Source organism: Protopterus annectens, chromosome 12.part0 (assembly GCF_019279795.1).
Source record: "Protopterus annectens isolate FY-2018-M chromosome 12.part0, PAN1.0, whole genome shotgun sequence".
NCBI classification, from domain to species: domain Eukaryota; kingdom Metazoa; phylum Chordata; order Ceratodontiformes; family Protopteridae; genus Protopterus; species Protopterus annectens.
Genome location: NC_056746.1, coordinates 1,072,949,810 through 1,072,966,509, shown reverse-complemented (window position 1 = coordinate 1,072,966,509; position 16,700 = coordinate 1,072,949,810). Strand labels below are relative to the sequence as shown.

Genomic DNA, 16,700 nt, shown 5'->3' with positions numbered 1-16,700 from the left:
CACCCTACTGTTTAGGCCTGCACGAGCCTTGGGGCTGACATCTGCCTCTAGGACGCCTGTATCTGCCTCTTTGTGGTTTGTCTGACACTGGAAAGGACCAATTTTTAGAAGGCCAGTTTCTGCTAAACCTGGGTGGCTGTACCTGTAAGAAATCCTTGACTGTCTGCATGGATTTTGCTTTATCCTCCATTTTTTTCATCACCTCTTCTGCTTTAGTACCAAACAAAGTATCATGCTGCAATGGTGCATCTAATAATTTTGCTTTAACATGATCAGGCAGATTCTGTTCCTTTAACCAAGCATGCCTTCTAATAACAGAACTTGTAACAGCGGCCCTGCAAGAGGCCTCCAATGAATTATAACCACATTGCAAAGTATGCTTTCCCACTTGTTCAACTGCATGCAATAAATCCTGCAATTCCTTGTTCTCTGAACATTCAGTATTTGTCAACAACTTCTGTTTAAGCAGTGACATCAAATATTGCTGATATTTAAGCATATGAAACTGACAATTTAAAGCCCTTACAGCCAAGGTAGCAGAAGTGTAGACTTTTTTCCCCCATCTGTCTAGAGCCCTAGAATCCCTATCAGAGGGGACAGGGTTTTTTGCAGTGGAAGCTTTAACCCCTTTGGGACCTTGAGATATAGTTTCTGGGTCAGCAGCGGAGTTCTTGTATAGGAATTTGAGAGAATCCGGAACCCTGTAGTATCTGTCTGGCTTAGCAGGTGCAGGGGGTAGAGAGTCAGGGGACAGGCCGGACTCTGAAAATACATCTACAATGTCTAAAACAGGTGGAATAGCAAGGGGTCTATGCTGAGGAAGTAGCAGAAAATCTGAACCTTTTCTTAGATTCAGAATAATCTTGGCTCTCCCAGTGGAAATGCTCCCTCATGGTATGCAGGGTTTCCCCAAAAGAATAATCCTCAGGAGGACAGGCTGAAGGAATGGATTCTTCAGCATCAGAATCCTCATAGGGAAGCATGGAGTAATCCTGTTCAGAAGAGGAATCAGAGGAAATAGAAACCTGATCAGAAGAATCATACTCTGTCTCTTGCCTAGGCCTCTTATTAGGAGGGGGATGGGAGCCCCTGATCAAAGTAATTAGGTCTTCGGCCATTTTGAGCATCTGTTTTTTAGGCATGTAAGTCTGAGTAGGAGAATGCTGTACTTGTTTCTTTGTCTTTAGAGCTGCTTTAGTCTTTGGCTTTGAAGCTGAAGATGGCTTAATATATAATTGTGTAGATCTGAAGACACCCACAGAAACCGATGCCTGCTCAGCGGCTCCGGACCCATCTGAGGGAATGATTTCTGAGTGTCCAATACCTTGAGTATCCAGAGGCCCAGTCGGCTCCACGTGGGAGTCGGAAGCGGCCTGTGGCTCTGAGGTAGCGGATGCCAGGGGCTGTGAAAGCGCCTCACTGAGAACAGACGACTGGCCTAACAGAGGCCTTGTCATCGGTTTTGGACCTCGGATGCTTATCCTTTTCCTTGCCCTTGCGTTTTTTGTAAACTCCGGTTGTCGGCTGATCCAACGGCATTATATAATTAAATCTTCAGCCAAAGTAATGAAATGCAAAATCAAATCGACGCTTAATAGTGCGTTGGTTAAATCTAGCACAAAACCGACATCTAGCAACGTTGTGATCAGGGCCTAGGCAAGGAATACAGTAAGAGTGAAAATCCTTAGGAGGTATTTGCTTCCCACAAGAAATACAATTGTTAACTTTTTCTGACATCGGTCTGGAGCTAGAAAAAAGTTTCCCCAATGGGGTACTTAGCTTTAATGAAGACTTTGGTTCTGAAATTCGGATTTAAACATCTCAGGAGTCAGCCGACCGGCACTTGCGAACTGCTTTTGCTTCGGGCACCGCGTGGCAAGAAAGACTGAAGAAAATGGCGTTGGCTGCATCTTTTATACCCCTGGCGCACTGACGTCAGGGGAAGAGGCGACAGCAACCAACACCGGACCTAGACTTTGGAATTCTGGCCGATTGAGGGTAGCCTGCCAGCAGGATAACCCAAGAGTAATGACTGCAACAGTGAAACACGATGAACATCTAGTTTCGGTTCCACTGAATAATCAGGGCAACAGAAACCAAAAGTCCACACTGTATTTTGTATGCATGCGTGTTATAATATGCTTAATCTGTAATAAAATGCCCTGCACTATATAAACAAGTACAGTTTTGTACCTACCATAAATGTAGATGTTCGAGTGTTGACACTGCTGCAGTCATTACACTAGGGTTATCCTGCCGTCAGACGGTCCCGCAGTCGGCCAGAGTTCCAAAGTCTTGGTCCGGCGCCGGTTGCTGTCGTCTCCTCCCTGACGTCAGTGCGACAGGGGTATACAAGATGCAGCAAACGCCATTTTCTTCAGTTTTTCTTGCCCCAGATGTCAGGTGCCCCCAAATAGGTAGGCAATTCAAATTGCTAGTAAACAATACAAAAGAAAAGCAAACAACCATTTTTAGGTTACTCCCCATAGGTAGAAAGGGTAGATGTCCTAGGTAAGTACCAGAAAGTAAGAGGGGAAGGAGGGAGGGTAAGATGGACTGCAGCAGTGTCAACACTCTAATATCTACATTTATGGTAGGTACAAAACTGTACTATGTTCATCGTGTTACACTGCTGCAGACATTACACTTGGGTGGAATCCCAAAGCTGAGGTAGGGAGGCTGGATCTATAAGGCCCTGCAGTACAGCAGTGGCAAAGCCAGCTCTGGATTTGGAGTATAAAGGCAAATGGTAATGTTTGGTGAAGGTATGCACAGAACTCCATGTTGCTGCTTCCAAAATATCCTTGGTAGGTACTCCTCTGAGGTAGGCAGTTGAAGTGGCTGTTGCCCTGGTGGAGTGAGATCTAATGCTGCTAGGTACAGGTTTCCCATGGTGGGTATAGCAGAAAAGTATAGTGTCCTATCCATTTTGAAATAGTCTGCTTTGAAATGGCTTTTCCCTGTGCTCCTGCAGCGTATGCTACCAATAATTGCTCAGACTTTCTGAAAGCTTTGGTTTTGTCCAAGTAGAAGCATAACTGTCTGAATGTCCAAAGAATGTAACAATTTCTCCCCTTTGTTCTGTGGTTTTGGATAAAAAGTTGGCAAGTGAATAGTTTGGTTCAGGGCCACATTTGATACCATCTTTGGCATAAACGTAGGGTTAGTTCTTAAAGACACCCTGTCCTGGTGGAAGATGAGGAAAGGCTCCACTGCCATTAGTGCCTGTAATTCTGAAACTCTGCGTGCTGATGTAACTGCCAGTAGCAGAGCAGTTTTTCCAGGAGATGTATTTTATTTCTGCTGTGTTAGCTGGCTCAAAAGGAGGTAGAGTTAATTTTTCAAAAACAAAGTTGAGGTCCCAAGTTGGTGTAGGTGCTCTATGGGGCGGTCTTATGTTTTTATCCCCTCTGAGGTATTGTTTGAGCAAAGGATTAGAAAAAATTGGTGGACCCGTGTTGTAATGAGCAGAGATAGCTGAGGCGTGGATCTTGATGGATGAAAGAGAGAGGCCCTTGTCCAGCATCTCAGTTAAGTATTGCAGTATCTGAGGAATGTCTGGGACAAGAGGGTCAAGGCTGTGCGCTTGGTTCCAGGCACAGAATCTCTTCCATTTATCCGAGTATGCTTTCCTGGTGCTAGGCCTTCTGGCCTCCAGAATGACATCCATAACAGCTTTGGAGAGAGGCACTGCTTGCTTGACTAGGGAATTTTGCATGCAGCTAGGTTTAAGGTCTTTAGCCGGCTGTGAAGTATCTGATTGTTGTGCTGTGTCAGCAACTCTGGGATTTGAGGCAAAATCCAGGGTGGTTCTTGTGCCAAGTCCTTTAAGATTGGGTACCAGTGCTGGCGTGGCCAGTCTGGTGCAATCAGTATCATTTTTGGTTCTTCCTGCCTGGCTTTTATGAGTACCTTTGGGAGAAGAGGTAAAGGAGGGAAAGCATATACTTGTAGTTTTTTCCAGCTGAATGAGAAGGCATCCACTTTCCATGCTTGTGGATGGTAGCTCCTTGTGCAGTATTTCTGTAATTGTCAATTCTTCGGGGAAGCAAACAGATCTATGTCCGGGCTCCACCATTTTTGTGTTATCATTCTGAATATTTGTGTATTCAGTTTCCATTCGTGTGGGTCCATAATGTTTCTGCTTAGGTCATCTGCCAGTGTGTTTTTCTCTCCTGGCAGGAACTGTACTTGCAGATGAACTTGGTAGTTTAGAGCTGTGTTCCACAAGGTCATGGCTTGTCTGCAGAGGGGGTAGGAGTGTGTGCCCCCTTGCTTATGTACCACATAACTGTGGTGTTGTCTGTCTTTAGTAGTAATTGTCTTGGATGCAGTAGGTCCTTGAAAGATATAATAGCATTTTGTACAGCTAGCATTTCTTTTTGATTGATGTGGAGATGTCTTTGCTCTGTGGGCCACTCGCCCTGGATACATTTTCCTGCCATGTGTGCTCCCCAGGCGTAATCCAATGCAACTGTTGTCAGTGTTTGCCTGGCTGTGGGTTGAGTGAAAGGCTGTCCCTTGTTGAGGTGACAAGCTTGTGCCCACCATCGAAACTCCTGTTGTAGGCAAGGAATTAGTGGTATAACGGTTTCCAAACTTTGACAGTGTTGAGACCATACGCTCTTTAGGTACCATTGTAGTTTCCTCATATGCAGTCTGGCATATAGAATTAGTAGTATGCAATATGCCATGTAGCCCAAGGCCTGCAGAATTTTTCTTGCAGGGAGTTGGGTCTTTGTCGCCATTAATTGAAAATATTGAGTCAGTTGTCCTTGCTTGTCTGGCGTGAGAATCCATCTGGGCCATTGTGTTCAAGCTGGCACCCAGGAATATTATCTGTTGTGAGGGCACTAGTTTTGATTTCTTTTAGTTTACTGTGTACCCCAGGCAACTTAACTTTTTTACGTACGCCAGATACTTTAGTAGAATATCCTTGCTCTCTGCTTGAATCAGGCAGTCATCCAGGTATGGATAAATTTGAATTCCTTTTTGCCTGCAAACTGCAATTACTGGTGCCAGGCACTTTATGAAGACCCTGGGCGCAGTAGATAAGCCAAAGGGCAGTGCAGAGAATTGATAGTGCATTGAACCAGCTAGAAATCTGAGGCATCTTCTGCAGTTTTGTCTGATAGGGACATGCAGGTATGCCTCTGAGGTCCAATGTCACGAGCCAAGCTTTCTTGCCCAGCATGGGAAGCAGCTACTGTAGTGTCCACATCTTGAATTTCGGTACATCCAGGTAAGTGTTTAGTGTAGAAAGGTCCAGCATGGGTCTCCAGGCTTTGTCCTTTCTGGGAACCAGAAAGAGTCTCGAGTAAAATCCTTGTCCTTGTTCCTGTGGTGGTACCTTCTGAATAGCTCTCATGTCCATGAGTGGTGTAATTTGTCTTTGAGCCTCTGCCCATTGACTTGGTGGCAGATTTGGCATTCCTTTTAGCCTTGGCAGGGTGTGAAAATGGAACCTGTAACCTTGAGATACAATGTTGAGAACCCATTTGTCTTTGGTGATGCAATGCCAGCTGTGATAGAAAAGTGCCAGTTTTCCTCCTAAGGGGGCTGACAAGAGAGAACTATTTGGCAGCTGTAGTGGAAAGTCATTGAGTCTGTTTTTTATAAGGCTGAGGCCCGTCTTCTCCTCCTCCTTTCTGGCCTGGTGTGCCCCACTGTCAAGGCCTGTAAGGACCTTGTGTCTGACCTCTACCTCTTGGATGCCTGTATCTGCCCCTTTGAGGTCTGTCTGTGACTGGAAAGGACCAATTCTTTGTTGGCCAATTTCTGCTAAAACGAGGAGGCTGAACCTGTAAGAAATCTTTCACCGTTTACAAAGATTTTGCCTTATCCTCCATCTTCTTTAATACCTCCTCTGCCTTAACTCCAAACAACACATCCCGCTGCAAAGGTGCATCCAATAATTTTACCTTAACATGATCTGGTAACGTATGTTCTTTTAACTAAGCATGCCTTCTAATGACAGAGCCTGTAACTGCTGCTCTACAGAAGGACTCCAAGGAGTCAAACCCACACTGCAAAGTATGTTTTCCCACTTGTTCAGCAGCTTGCAATAAATCCTGCATTTCTTTTAAGTTAGGAGGATCTGAATCTGGAAGCATCTTTTGTTTCAGCTGAGACATCAAAAATTGCTGATATTTTAGCATGTGAAACTGGCAATTCAAGGCTCGCATTGCTAAAGTTGCAGACGTATATACCTTATTTCCCCATCTGTCTAAACCTCTGGAATCTCTGTCAGAGGGAACTGGGTTTTTTGCTGATGAGGCCTTAATCCCTTTGGGTCCCTGAGAAATAGTTTCAGGGTCAGCAAAAGGGCTTTTGTATAGAAATTTGTGAGAGTCAGGGACTCTGTAATATCCATCAGGTTTAACTGGGGCTGGGGGTAAGGAGTCAGGGTTCAAACTGGATTCAATGTAAACATCCACAATGTCTAGAACTGGCAGGATAGCAAAGGGTCTGTGTTGAGGCAATAAAAGGAAGTCTCTGAGCCTTTTCCTGGATTCTGAGTAATCCTGACCTTCCCAATGGAAATGCTCCCTCATGGTATATAAGGTCTCCCCAAAGGAGTAATCCTCAGGCGGAGAGGCTGACGGAATTGATTCCTCAGCATCAGAATCCTCATAAGGGGGCAAAGAGTATCCTAGGTCTGAGGAAGAGTCAGAGGAAATGGACACCTGGTCAGAAGATTCATAGTCTGCATCCTGTCTGGGCCTTTTATCAGGAGGGGGATGGGACACCCCTGATCAGGGTGATTAGGTCCTCGGCCATTTTTAGCATTTGTTTCTTAGGCATTGAAGCCTGTCCTGGAGAGAGTTGTGTCTGTTTCTTTGCTTTTAAGGGGGGTTTAGACTTAACAGAGGGTTTAATGGTTAACTGGGTAGGTCTGAAAACACCCTCTGTAACTGTGGATTGCTCAGCTACTTCGATTCCCTCTGTAGGTTCAGGATCGGTAAGCTGAAGGCCTAGTGTGTCCGAAGGCCCAGCCAGCTCCACGTGGGAGTCGGATGCGGTCTGTGGTTCTGTGGAAGCAGTAGTCAGGGGCTGCATAGGCGCCTCGCTGAAAACCGGAGACTGGCCTAGAAGAGGCCTCGTCAGTTTTGGGCCTCAGATGCCTGTCCTTGTCCTTGCGCTTTTTATGCATTGCGGTCGTCGGAATTTCCGATGGCATGGTGTAATTGTATTTTCTACAAAAATGATGTCGGGCAAAATCAAACAGACGTTTAATAGTGCGCTTGTTAAACCTAGCACAAAACAAATAACCAACGACGTCGTGGTCAGGGCCTAGGCATGGAATACAATAGGAGTGTAAATCCTTATGAGGTATTAACTTTTACTGACATCGGTCTGAGGCAAGAAAAGGTTTCCCCAATGGGGTACTTAGCTTTTTTTAGAAGACTTTGGTTCTGGATTCAGAATGAAAATCTCAGGAGTCGGCCAACCGGCACTTGCGAACTGCTTCTGCTTCGGGCACCGCGCGGCAAGAAAGATTGAAGAAAATGTTATCGGCTGCATCTTATATACCCCTGGTCGCACTGACGTCAGGGAGGCGGCGACAGCAACCGATGCCGGACCAAGACTTTGGAACTCTGGCCGACTGCGGGACCGCCTGACGGCAGAATAACCCTAGTGTAATGACTGCAGCAGTGTAACACGATGAACATCATAAACAAAATGGCCAAAAATTGCAGAAATGCAAAATATGAAGTGTCATGCACTTACAAGACAGCTGTCACTTCTTCCGCAAAAAGCATGTATTCGCTACATACCATGTGGGACAGAGAAAATTTATTTACCTAGAAGTTACTGCAGTTCGTTACCCATGTTATTGTCATCATTCCCACCACCTCCTTCCTCTTCTGCCATGTCTGTTTACAATGCCACAGCGCACTCTAGAAGATGACGAGAACAGACTGCAGAGAATCCTTCCCTGCTATGCCCAAGGAGTTACGGGTCACGCCTACCCTTAGTCTTAGAGCCTGAGAGAGGTTTACAGCCTGCCAGCTGCAAAGACTTTATGCAAACACTTGCTTTTTGCTGCTGATTCAGTTTTGTTTCTGGAGGTAATATCACTTACTGCTCTTTGACGTTAGCTGTCGCCATCGACCTGTTTTTCTACAAACTCATTTACACCTAGGAATGGTAATGGCACACAGTGTTTTAAGTCATTTGTTGAAATACATTAAACAACAGGTATGCAAATTAACTGTCTTACTGCAGCTTACATGGGCTGCTAATGGCCTCAGGATATCGATTTATTCAGCAACATCCTTCAATTCCTCTGGCTAAGATCCTTACCGATTTGTTGTACTTCAACTTTTCCAAGCAAATTCTAGCTACATACAAACTTAAGAAAACAGGAGAAGAATGCATTACATTTATTATTTCCAGCCAATGAAGCACTAACTGCTTTTGCAGCAATGCTTTCTCCTTTATCTTTCGTTTTTCCTTTCTTCCTTCTGAGTATCCCTGCTTTTTCAACCTTAAATAACCACCTGCAAACATCCAAAGTAAATACATTTCATAGGTTTGCAACCCTCAGAGTTTTCACTTCTCTTATGTGAACTTCCCTCACTTATCCACCTAAGATGGCTGTACTGCATTATCTTTCCTCTTAAAGGTCACCCACCTACAGTGCCACTCAATCATCAGAGCTCCTGATAATGTATCGACTCATGTACTTCTCCTCAGGATTGTGTGTGAAGGTCTCCGTGCTGTATTTGCTCACCTGTTTCTGTAGTTTTTTTTAATCAGCTTTGCTGCCACCCTTTGAATCATTTTCACCAACTATCTGACCCTCGACAGGTAGGGCTTTTAGAACTGCACACAGGACACCAGATGAAAGAACCAGAGCTCTGGACTTGGATGCGAGAATCCTGAATCCCTTCAATCATAGGTTCTTAATTAGTACTAAGATAACGACCTTTGTAGGCCATTTCAAGCATTTTAACTGTCTAGCGGCACAAAATAAACCATGAACTAATAAGCTTAGTAACTAAGCTTATTAGTTAGCGGTTTATTTTGCGATAAGCTTATTAGTTCACGGCGGCCCTGTGAGGAAGACGCGGCACCCCACGGCACCGTGGCATACACTTGGGAACCCATGCTGTAGAATGTTGACTTGCACAGGGAGCTGTTCAACTCCAGAAAAGGGCAACATAATGTAACTGCAGAGATATGACTCAGTGACACAAACTGAATCAATTTAGGGGGGTTCTACATTGGTTAAGGTATTAACCTCACAGTTGCAAAGTACAGAGTTTGATTCTCACCGCTGGAGGGAAAAGTGCTACAAGGAATTAGCTTTGGCCACAGTAGTCACACCTGTGGCCGAGACATTTTATCAGTCTGCCATGGTGGCAAAGACTGCCTAATAAATCTGTCTTTTAGCTGCTGGAGGAGGGTTGAACAAAACCAGTAGGTTGTTCCATAATGAAGATGAAAAAGGTGACAGATTCCCAAGGAAGCCTGGCAGCAACAGCCTGTAAAACAGGTAACTTTTGTCCCATTAAAAAACTGACTAAATGTTTGGATCTGTGGAAGGTGCCCTGAACGCTGTGGAAGCTGTCAGGCTGTTGTAACCCTGTAGAGGACACAATCTACATAGCTAAAGCTACTGCAGCAGTGACTGATTGAAGAATATCACTCGTTTCAGACTCCCACTACCACTTATATGTGGGGGAAAAAACTGAAGTAAAACACAAATTTGGCATTAACAGGGTCAGAATGATGGTGTTGCACACAATGCATAAAAATGTGAAACATGTCCAAGTTAACCCCATTAAGGGCAAGTGTTTGAAACAACTGTTACAACAAAGAAGCTGAGATTATAATAAAAATTCACCTTCTTGCAAAGTTTAATGCAAGTTATTTTTGTTTTAATGTCCTTTTGACTTTTATTTTACTCTTATCTTAACTTTAATTAGTAGTTTTATTAATGTTCTTTTGAAACTCATTAATTTTTAATAGGTTATCAATCAAGTGTCTTAGGCAAGTGTCACTTGTCTGCTCCTCTTGCCCTTTGGTGGTCTTTGACCAAGGAGCTACGAATCAGGAATTTCTCTGTGAGCATTTTGTGAAGGGCATGAAATAAACAACTCTTATTTAGCAAACCAGCCATTAGTTATTCATTTTTTTTTCATGTTTTACCCTTGACTGCTTCTATGGTGATGCGGGTTTTACTACTGGTCAGAGAAATGACAGCAGCCAAAGCCAACCCACCTACTCTACAGTGGTTATGTGAGGCAGACTCCACTAGAGGATGTCCTCGTTACAGCAGCCTGGAGAACGAGCTATTTAGAACAGCAGCGCATGTCAGAAATAGAAAATCCAGCGAGTGTACATATATATTTCTGAGGGCTTTATCATTATGTACACACTTCATGTTACAGCCCTGCTCACAGGGGGTAAAGAAATCAATGCAGAAGGAAAATCTCGTCCCATATGCTCAAAATAAAAAATGTGATTTGCCAGAAAATTAGGACAGCAGCCATACAAAATCACAGTGGTTTCAGGCCAAAAATAATAGAGAAGCACAGAATGTAAGGAAAGGAATTCCAAGACTACTTAGTTCCGTTAGTAAGCAGAATATTAAGCTTGTCTTTATTATTAGTACATAACACAAACTTTTTTCCTTAGAGCAAAACACAACATTTGGGCAAACGCATCATCATACATATCTTGCTCAGCTAACTGAAAATGTACAGCATCTTTAAAGCCCCCAACAGCTCTATACAGAACATATATATATATATATATATATATACATATATATATATATATATATATATATATATACATATATATATATATATATATATATATATACATACATACATACTACCTTAGTAAGTGCATCATCAAATAAGTAAAAACTTACTTTCAAAAAACTCATCATAATTTATTCTCTCCACACAGCAGGTGTACATCCGTAATGCTGCAATTTTGATTTTCTACAAAAAGATCAAATCAGGAGACAAGCAATGTTATAGCACGGATTTCAATGTGACAACAAATGTACTGACTTACAACAATTAACAATGCAGTCATCAGAGCAAAAGTCATGCTTTTCCTATACCCAGTATTACAGAGACATTCTTACACCTTAAATAATTCTCAAGTTATGCAATACCTGTAAAATACACTCCATGGTGAAAGTAACAATATGTTTAACAGCATAATTAGTGTATCAAATCATTGGTGTAGACCACCACTGATATTTGACAAAGTTCCTTGATCCCAGCTTAAAAGAATAAATTTTGACTACCGTTTTTCTGAAAGCACACAGTCAAATTGGCAGAATGTTGATCAGACAATCTGGGGGGTTTAAAATGCATACTTCCTAAAACATTCTGTAGGAAGGAAAGGTATCTTGCACTTTCCCTAAAATATTTTCAGTTCAAGGTGACAATATCAGAAGTTAATGGAAAAAGGCACGAAAATTACAGAACCAACTGATCTTGCCAACATCCTGGCAGATAGGTTCAGTGCTAACTTTACCCCCTCTCACCCCCCAACAGCCCCATATCTATACAGGAAGAATGCAGGGTCCCTGTAATCACAACTATGCAGGTAAAAGCTGCACTCTCTAAAGCCAGAAACACAGCATCCATGGGACTGGACAACATCCCAAGCTGCGTTTTACACGAACTTCAGAATGAACTGGCTCCCCACTTAAGCACCATGTTACATAATAGCCTCACATCAGGATTTCTGCCCACTGAATGGCGCACACCAACAGTTATCCTACAACACAAAGAGGGAGCCACCACTGATCCCTGGAACTATCGACCTATTAGCCTGATGAGCCTGGTCTGCAAGGACATGGAACATATCATCATGGAACTCATAAACAAAGACAATGGTAACCTCCAAACTCTGGATCCCACCCAGTTCGGGTTTGTGAAAGGCAGATCATGCCTCCTAAACCTGATAAACTTCTTTGAGGCAGTCATCAAAGCCGTGGAGGAGGGTAAGGTGGTTCACACAGCCTATCTTGACCTTGCCAAGGCTTTTGACACCACCCCCCAATTCTGGAATTATAGCTAAACACACTAAACTAGGTATAAATCCCTAAGTCACAAGATGGGTTTGCCAACTGGCTCACTGAAAGAACCCACACTGTAAAAGTTGCAGACTCCAAATCTGACCTCAAAGCAGTGACAAGTGGAGTACCACAGGGTTCCATCCTGGGACCTCTCCTGCATGGTATCTACTTCTTTGAAGTACAGACTAACACTGAAGGCCTCTGGTTAACGAAGTTCGCAGATGACTGCAAACTAGGAGCCATAGTCAAGTTCCCAAATGATGTGGACATCCTACAGAAGGGCCTCACTGAGACAGATGCCTGGTGTCACAGCCAGGGCCTCAAGCTCAATGCCAAAAAGTGCAGTGTCATCCACTTTGGTAAAAACTTTGTACTCATGAACTACCACATAGGCAGCAATCTACTTAACATCGAATGCGTGATAAGAGACCTTGGGACCAAGGTGGACAGTAGTCTCTCCTTTGATAGTCATATCGCCACAGTAGTCAGGAAGTCCTTCTACGTGGCACACCTCATCATAAAAGGGTTCTCATCCAGGAAAAAAGAGGACATTGTTCCCCTCTACTCGTCATTCAGACCTATTATAGAGTACAACGCCCCTTTTGGAATGTACCTCACAAGACATCTGCAGCAGCTGGAAAGGCCACAGAAGTACCTCACAAGGAGGATTACTGGCATCAAACAAATGCCCTACACTGACTGCCTCAAAAAACTCCAGCTTTACTCCGTAGCATATTGCCTACTCCAAGGTGATCTCTGCCGAACATATAAAGCTATGTCAAACCCAGAGCTGTTCGACATGCTACACCTAAAGAAATCTCAATCCCTCAGAGCTACACGCTCTAGGGACTTAAACCTTGTCACCACAATAAACAGGACATGCTGGAGGGATAGATTCCTGTCCCAGAGACTTCCTATACTCTGGAACAAGCTACCCATCTATGTCAAGCAAAGTTCTTCATTAGCACTCTTCAAGAAAAATCTTGAGTGGATGAGAAATAGGAGATGCACCCCGGGGATCACTTCTGTGTCTCTGCTGGACAGTGGCATAGGAAAATAACATTCATGGGTGGTGTAAGCTATGGAACCTTGCTGGCTAGGCTTACATAGGCCCTTGGCCCAATAGCCTAGTACCTACCTATGAACCGTTTCCAGACAAATAGTACTCAACCATTTTCAAAGGCTCTGTGACATCAGCATGAATAACACAGCATGCATGCAGTGCAAAAATTATGGTCAAAATGCTGTCTTGTTATTTTTACTTGGTTTGTTTGTCTTTTCGGCTTTTCCCGGTTAGGGGTCGCCACAACGGAGCTCCGGTCCGCTAATGATTGGCAGCCGATTTTTATGGTGCCGAGTTGCCAGCCCGACGCCCAACCTTCAGCGAAGGCACGCCCATTCACGCATGTCTTTCAGAGGCCACTTGACCGCAGGGAGGGCATGCAGACTCCACACAGAAGGCACTCCAGCCGAGAATCGAACAGGAGAACCTCTTGCTGTGAGGCAACAACGCTACAGCTGTACCACGGCGGCTTCAATGAAAAAAAACTTTTTTGTCTTCTCTTCAGTAGTTATCTAGAATCTACAGCTGGCTGGATGATGAGCTATGTTAAAGGCAAATCTTAGGAATCCACATTCCATAGCTCTACATGATTTTAGTGATACTCATCTAAACCCTATATATCCAACATTTTTGGGGGGTGTTCTGTTTTTAAACTGCATATTTTCTTACTGTTATAAAAATGAGTGTGAAGGTGTAAAATACTTTCTTTCTTGCTCCCTCTTCAAATTAGAAGAAAATACAAGATCACGTAAAATTGACTTTTTTTCTCATTCTATACATTCTGTGTGAAGTCAGACAACCTTTGTGTTAAACTATTCTGGAATTTATTTCTTCTAAGGTGGGAAGATGCCATCTGCTATCACTCAAAGATTATCATAAAAATTAAAAACTTATCTGTAGCAAATGGGCAGCACAGTATGTAGCACTGCTACCTCACTGAGTTTTGTTCACATCTCGGGTGTCCTCTGTCTGGAAACTATACAGGTGGGTTTACTATAAGCTACTCACTTTTCTCCAACTTCCCAAAGACAAAAATGATTATCCTCCCAAATGCCCATAGGCGAGTGACAATGAAAGGCTGAAGTAATGTTCAAGAAATTTCTCTGCCTAGCACACTATGAATGCCAGGATACATTCTGCCTTCTATGCAGCCTTAAATGAAATAAGTGGATAACTAAGGAATCAACAAATGAAATTAACATCAAGACTGCAGCTCATAACTCTTAAGATCATAACTAGAGGAGAAATGCAACACAAATTCACATATCCTATTCAAATGTACTGCATGATGTTATTAAAAAAGCAAATAAAATAAAAATGGACAAAACAAGAAGTTATGTACTCACCATAATGTTCGATGTACGTAGTCCATCTCGCCTCACATTCTTACCCTTGGGTTCGGAGCCAAACCTCAGCTCCGACTCGGCCATACTCTAGCTCGAAGTCTTAAATTGGCTCATGGCTAAGAGGTATCCAATACTGCAACGCGCCCGTCCCAGATCTTGTTTTCTGCAAGCTCAGATACACACACACACACACACACACACACACACACACACACACACACACACACACACACACACACACACACACACACACACACACACACACACACTGAAAGGAAGAACCAACCCAACAAAAAAGGATACTGAAATCAGAGACTAAACATCTAGGTCGTCCAGGAAGGGGTAAGGTGGGTGGGTTAGTAAGAATGTGAGGCGAGATGGACTACATACATCGAATGTTATGGTGAGTACATAACTTCTTGATGTTATGTAGTCCAATCTCACCTACATTCTTACCCTTGGGACAGCGTCCCTATCACCTAAACCTTGGGTGGCTCATTGAAAAGTACTCCTGAGCACTGTGGAACCAAAGGAAGATCTGCCTCCAGATATCAGATCCAATTTGTAGTGACTAATAAAGGTGTGAGGTGATGCCCATGTGGCTGCAGCATAAATATCATCCATAGACATGCTAGCCTGAAAAGCAGTAGAGGTAGATACCTTGGTGTAGAATGAGCCTTCACTTTAAAGGGTAATTCCTTGCCATTTGAAGTATAAATGAAGGAAATGCAACTAGAAATCCTTCTGGACAGAGTTACTTTAGAAACTGGAGACCCAAGTCTATTGTCTGAGAACAAGAGAGTTGATCTGATTTCCTAATATCTTTAGTTCTATGTAAATAGAAACGCAATTGTCTGTGAACATCTAGATGATGAAACTTGAATTCTGCCCGATTAGAGAATTCAGGGAAAAACACAGGCAGCTCAATGAACTGGTTAAGGTTGACAACCAAAGCAACCTTTGGCATAAAGGAAGGATTAGGTCTTAGAGAAACCCTATCCTTGTGAAATACCAAGTAAGGGGGCCAAACCGATAAAGCTTGGAGCTCAGAGACCCGCCTAGCCGAAGTGATGGCTATCAAAAAGATGGTCTTCCAAGACAAAAATTTAATGTCACAAGTAACTGCGGGCTCAAAGGGAGGCGAGGTAAGCCGCTGTTGCCCAAAATTGAGGTCCCATGGCATTACAGGATCAAAGACTAGAGGACGAAGTAGCATAGTCCCTTTCAGAGAAGCCCTACAAAGCCTGTGTGCCATTAGATTGGGTTCATTAGCAACATGAAAAGTAGAAATGGCTGCCACTGCACTTTGATAGTTGCTGCAGCTGATCCCTGGCTGAACAGTTGAGAAAGAAATTCTAAAACTGATGGAATGGGAGCTGTATAGTAATCAATCTGCCTTTCATGAGCCCAAATGGAGAATCTCTTCCACTTACTGGAAGAGATCTTCCTAGTAGAAGGCTTGTGGGAAGAAGACAGAATATGAACCACCTCCAGGGAAAAATCATGAAGCCTAACTAGGGACGGAACTGGAGCAGCCAAGCTGTCAACTTGAGGGTCTGAATGGAGGGATGGAACTGCCCTGACATATTAGTCAGCAGATCTGGCTCTGGGTCCAGAATCCATGGATCGTCCACTAGATAAGGCTGGAGAAAAGGGAACCAAATCTGATGATGCCAGTGTGGTGCAATCAGTATCATCTTGCTTCCCAAGGATTGTGCTTTCTGAATAACCTTCATTATCAGGGGGACTGGAGGGAAGGCATAGAGAAAACCGGAGGGCCAGTCATGAACTAGAGCGTCCCTGGGTGCTAAGTAGCTGCTGCATTTGGCATTGAGGGGGCTGGCAATTAGGTCATAGCAAGGCAGACCCCATCTGCGGAAAATCTGCTTCGCCACTTGCTCGTTCAGGGACCACTCGTGAAGCACCAGAATAGCTCTGCTCAGCCTGTCAGCAATCACGTTGGATTTCCCCGGTATGTGTGTTGCCACTAGAAAGCGTCGGGAAGACACTGCCCACTGTCACACTCTAAGTGCCTCTCTGCAAAGGGGATACAACCTGGTTCCTCCCTATTTGTTCAGATTCCATACCACTGACATGTTGTCTGAGTGGATTGCAAGTGTCCCATGAGGAAGAAAGCCCTGAAGTGCTTGCAACGCTAATACCACCGCTCTCATCTCCAAGACACTGATATGCAAATGGTGTCCATTGAAAAAGCCTCTGAATCTTGCCCCAAAAA

The 16,700-nt window shown here is 43.7% G+C and overlaps 1 protein-coding gene across 3 annotated transcripts in view; it reads right to left on the bottom strand.

Annotated features, from left to right (window-relative positions):
* LOC122816976 (ubiquinol-cytochrome-c reductase complex assembly factor 1) overlaps nucleotides 1-16,700 on the bottom strand; it is a 1,543,629-nt gene that overhangs the window by 1,371,815 nt on the left and 155,114 nt on the right. For all 3 annotated transcript variants that reach the window (XM_044090088.1, XM_044090087.1, XM_044090089.1), the window contains exon 3: nucleotides 10,889-10,961. In XM_044090088.1, coding sequence (XP_043946023.1) covers nucleotides 10,889-10,961 — 73 coding nt within the window. The remainder of the gene's footprint in view (nucleotides 1-10,888; nucleotides 10,962-16,700) is intronic.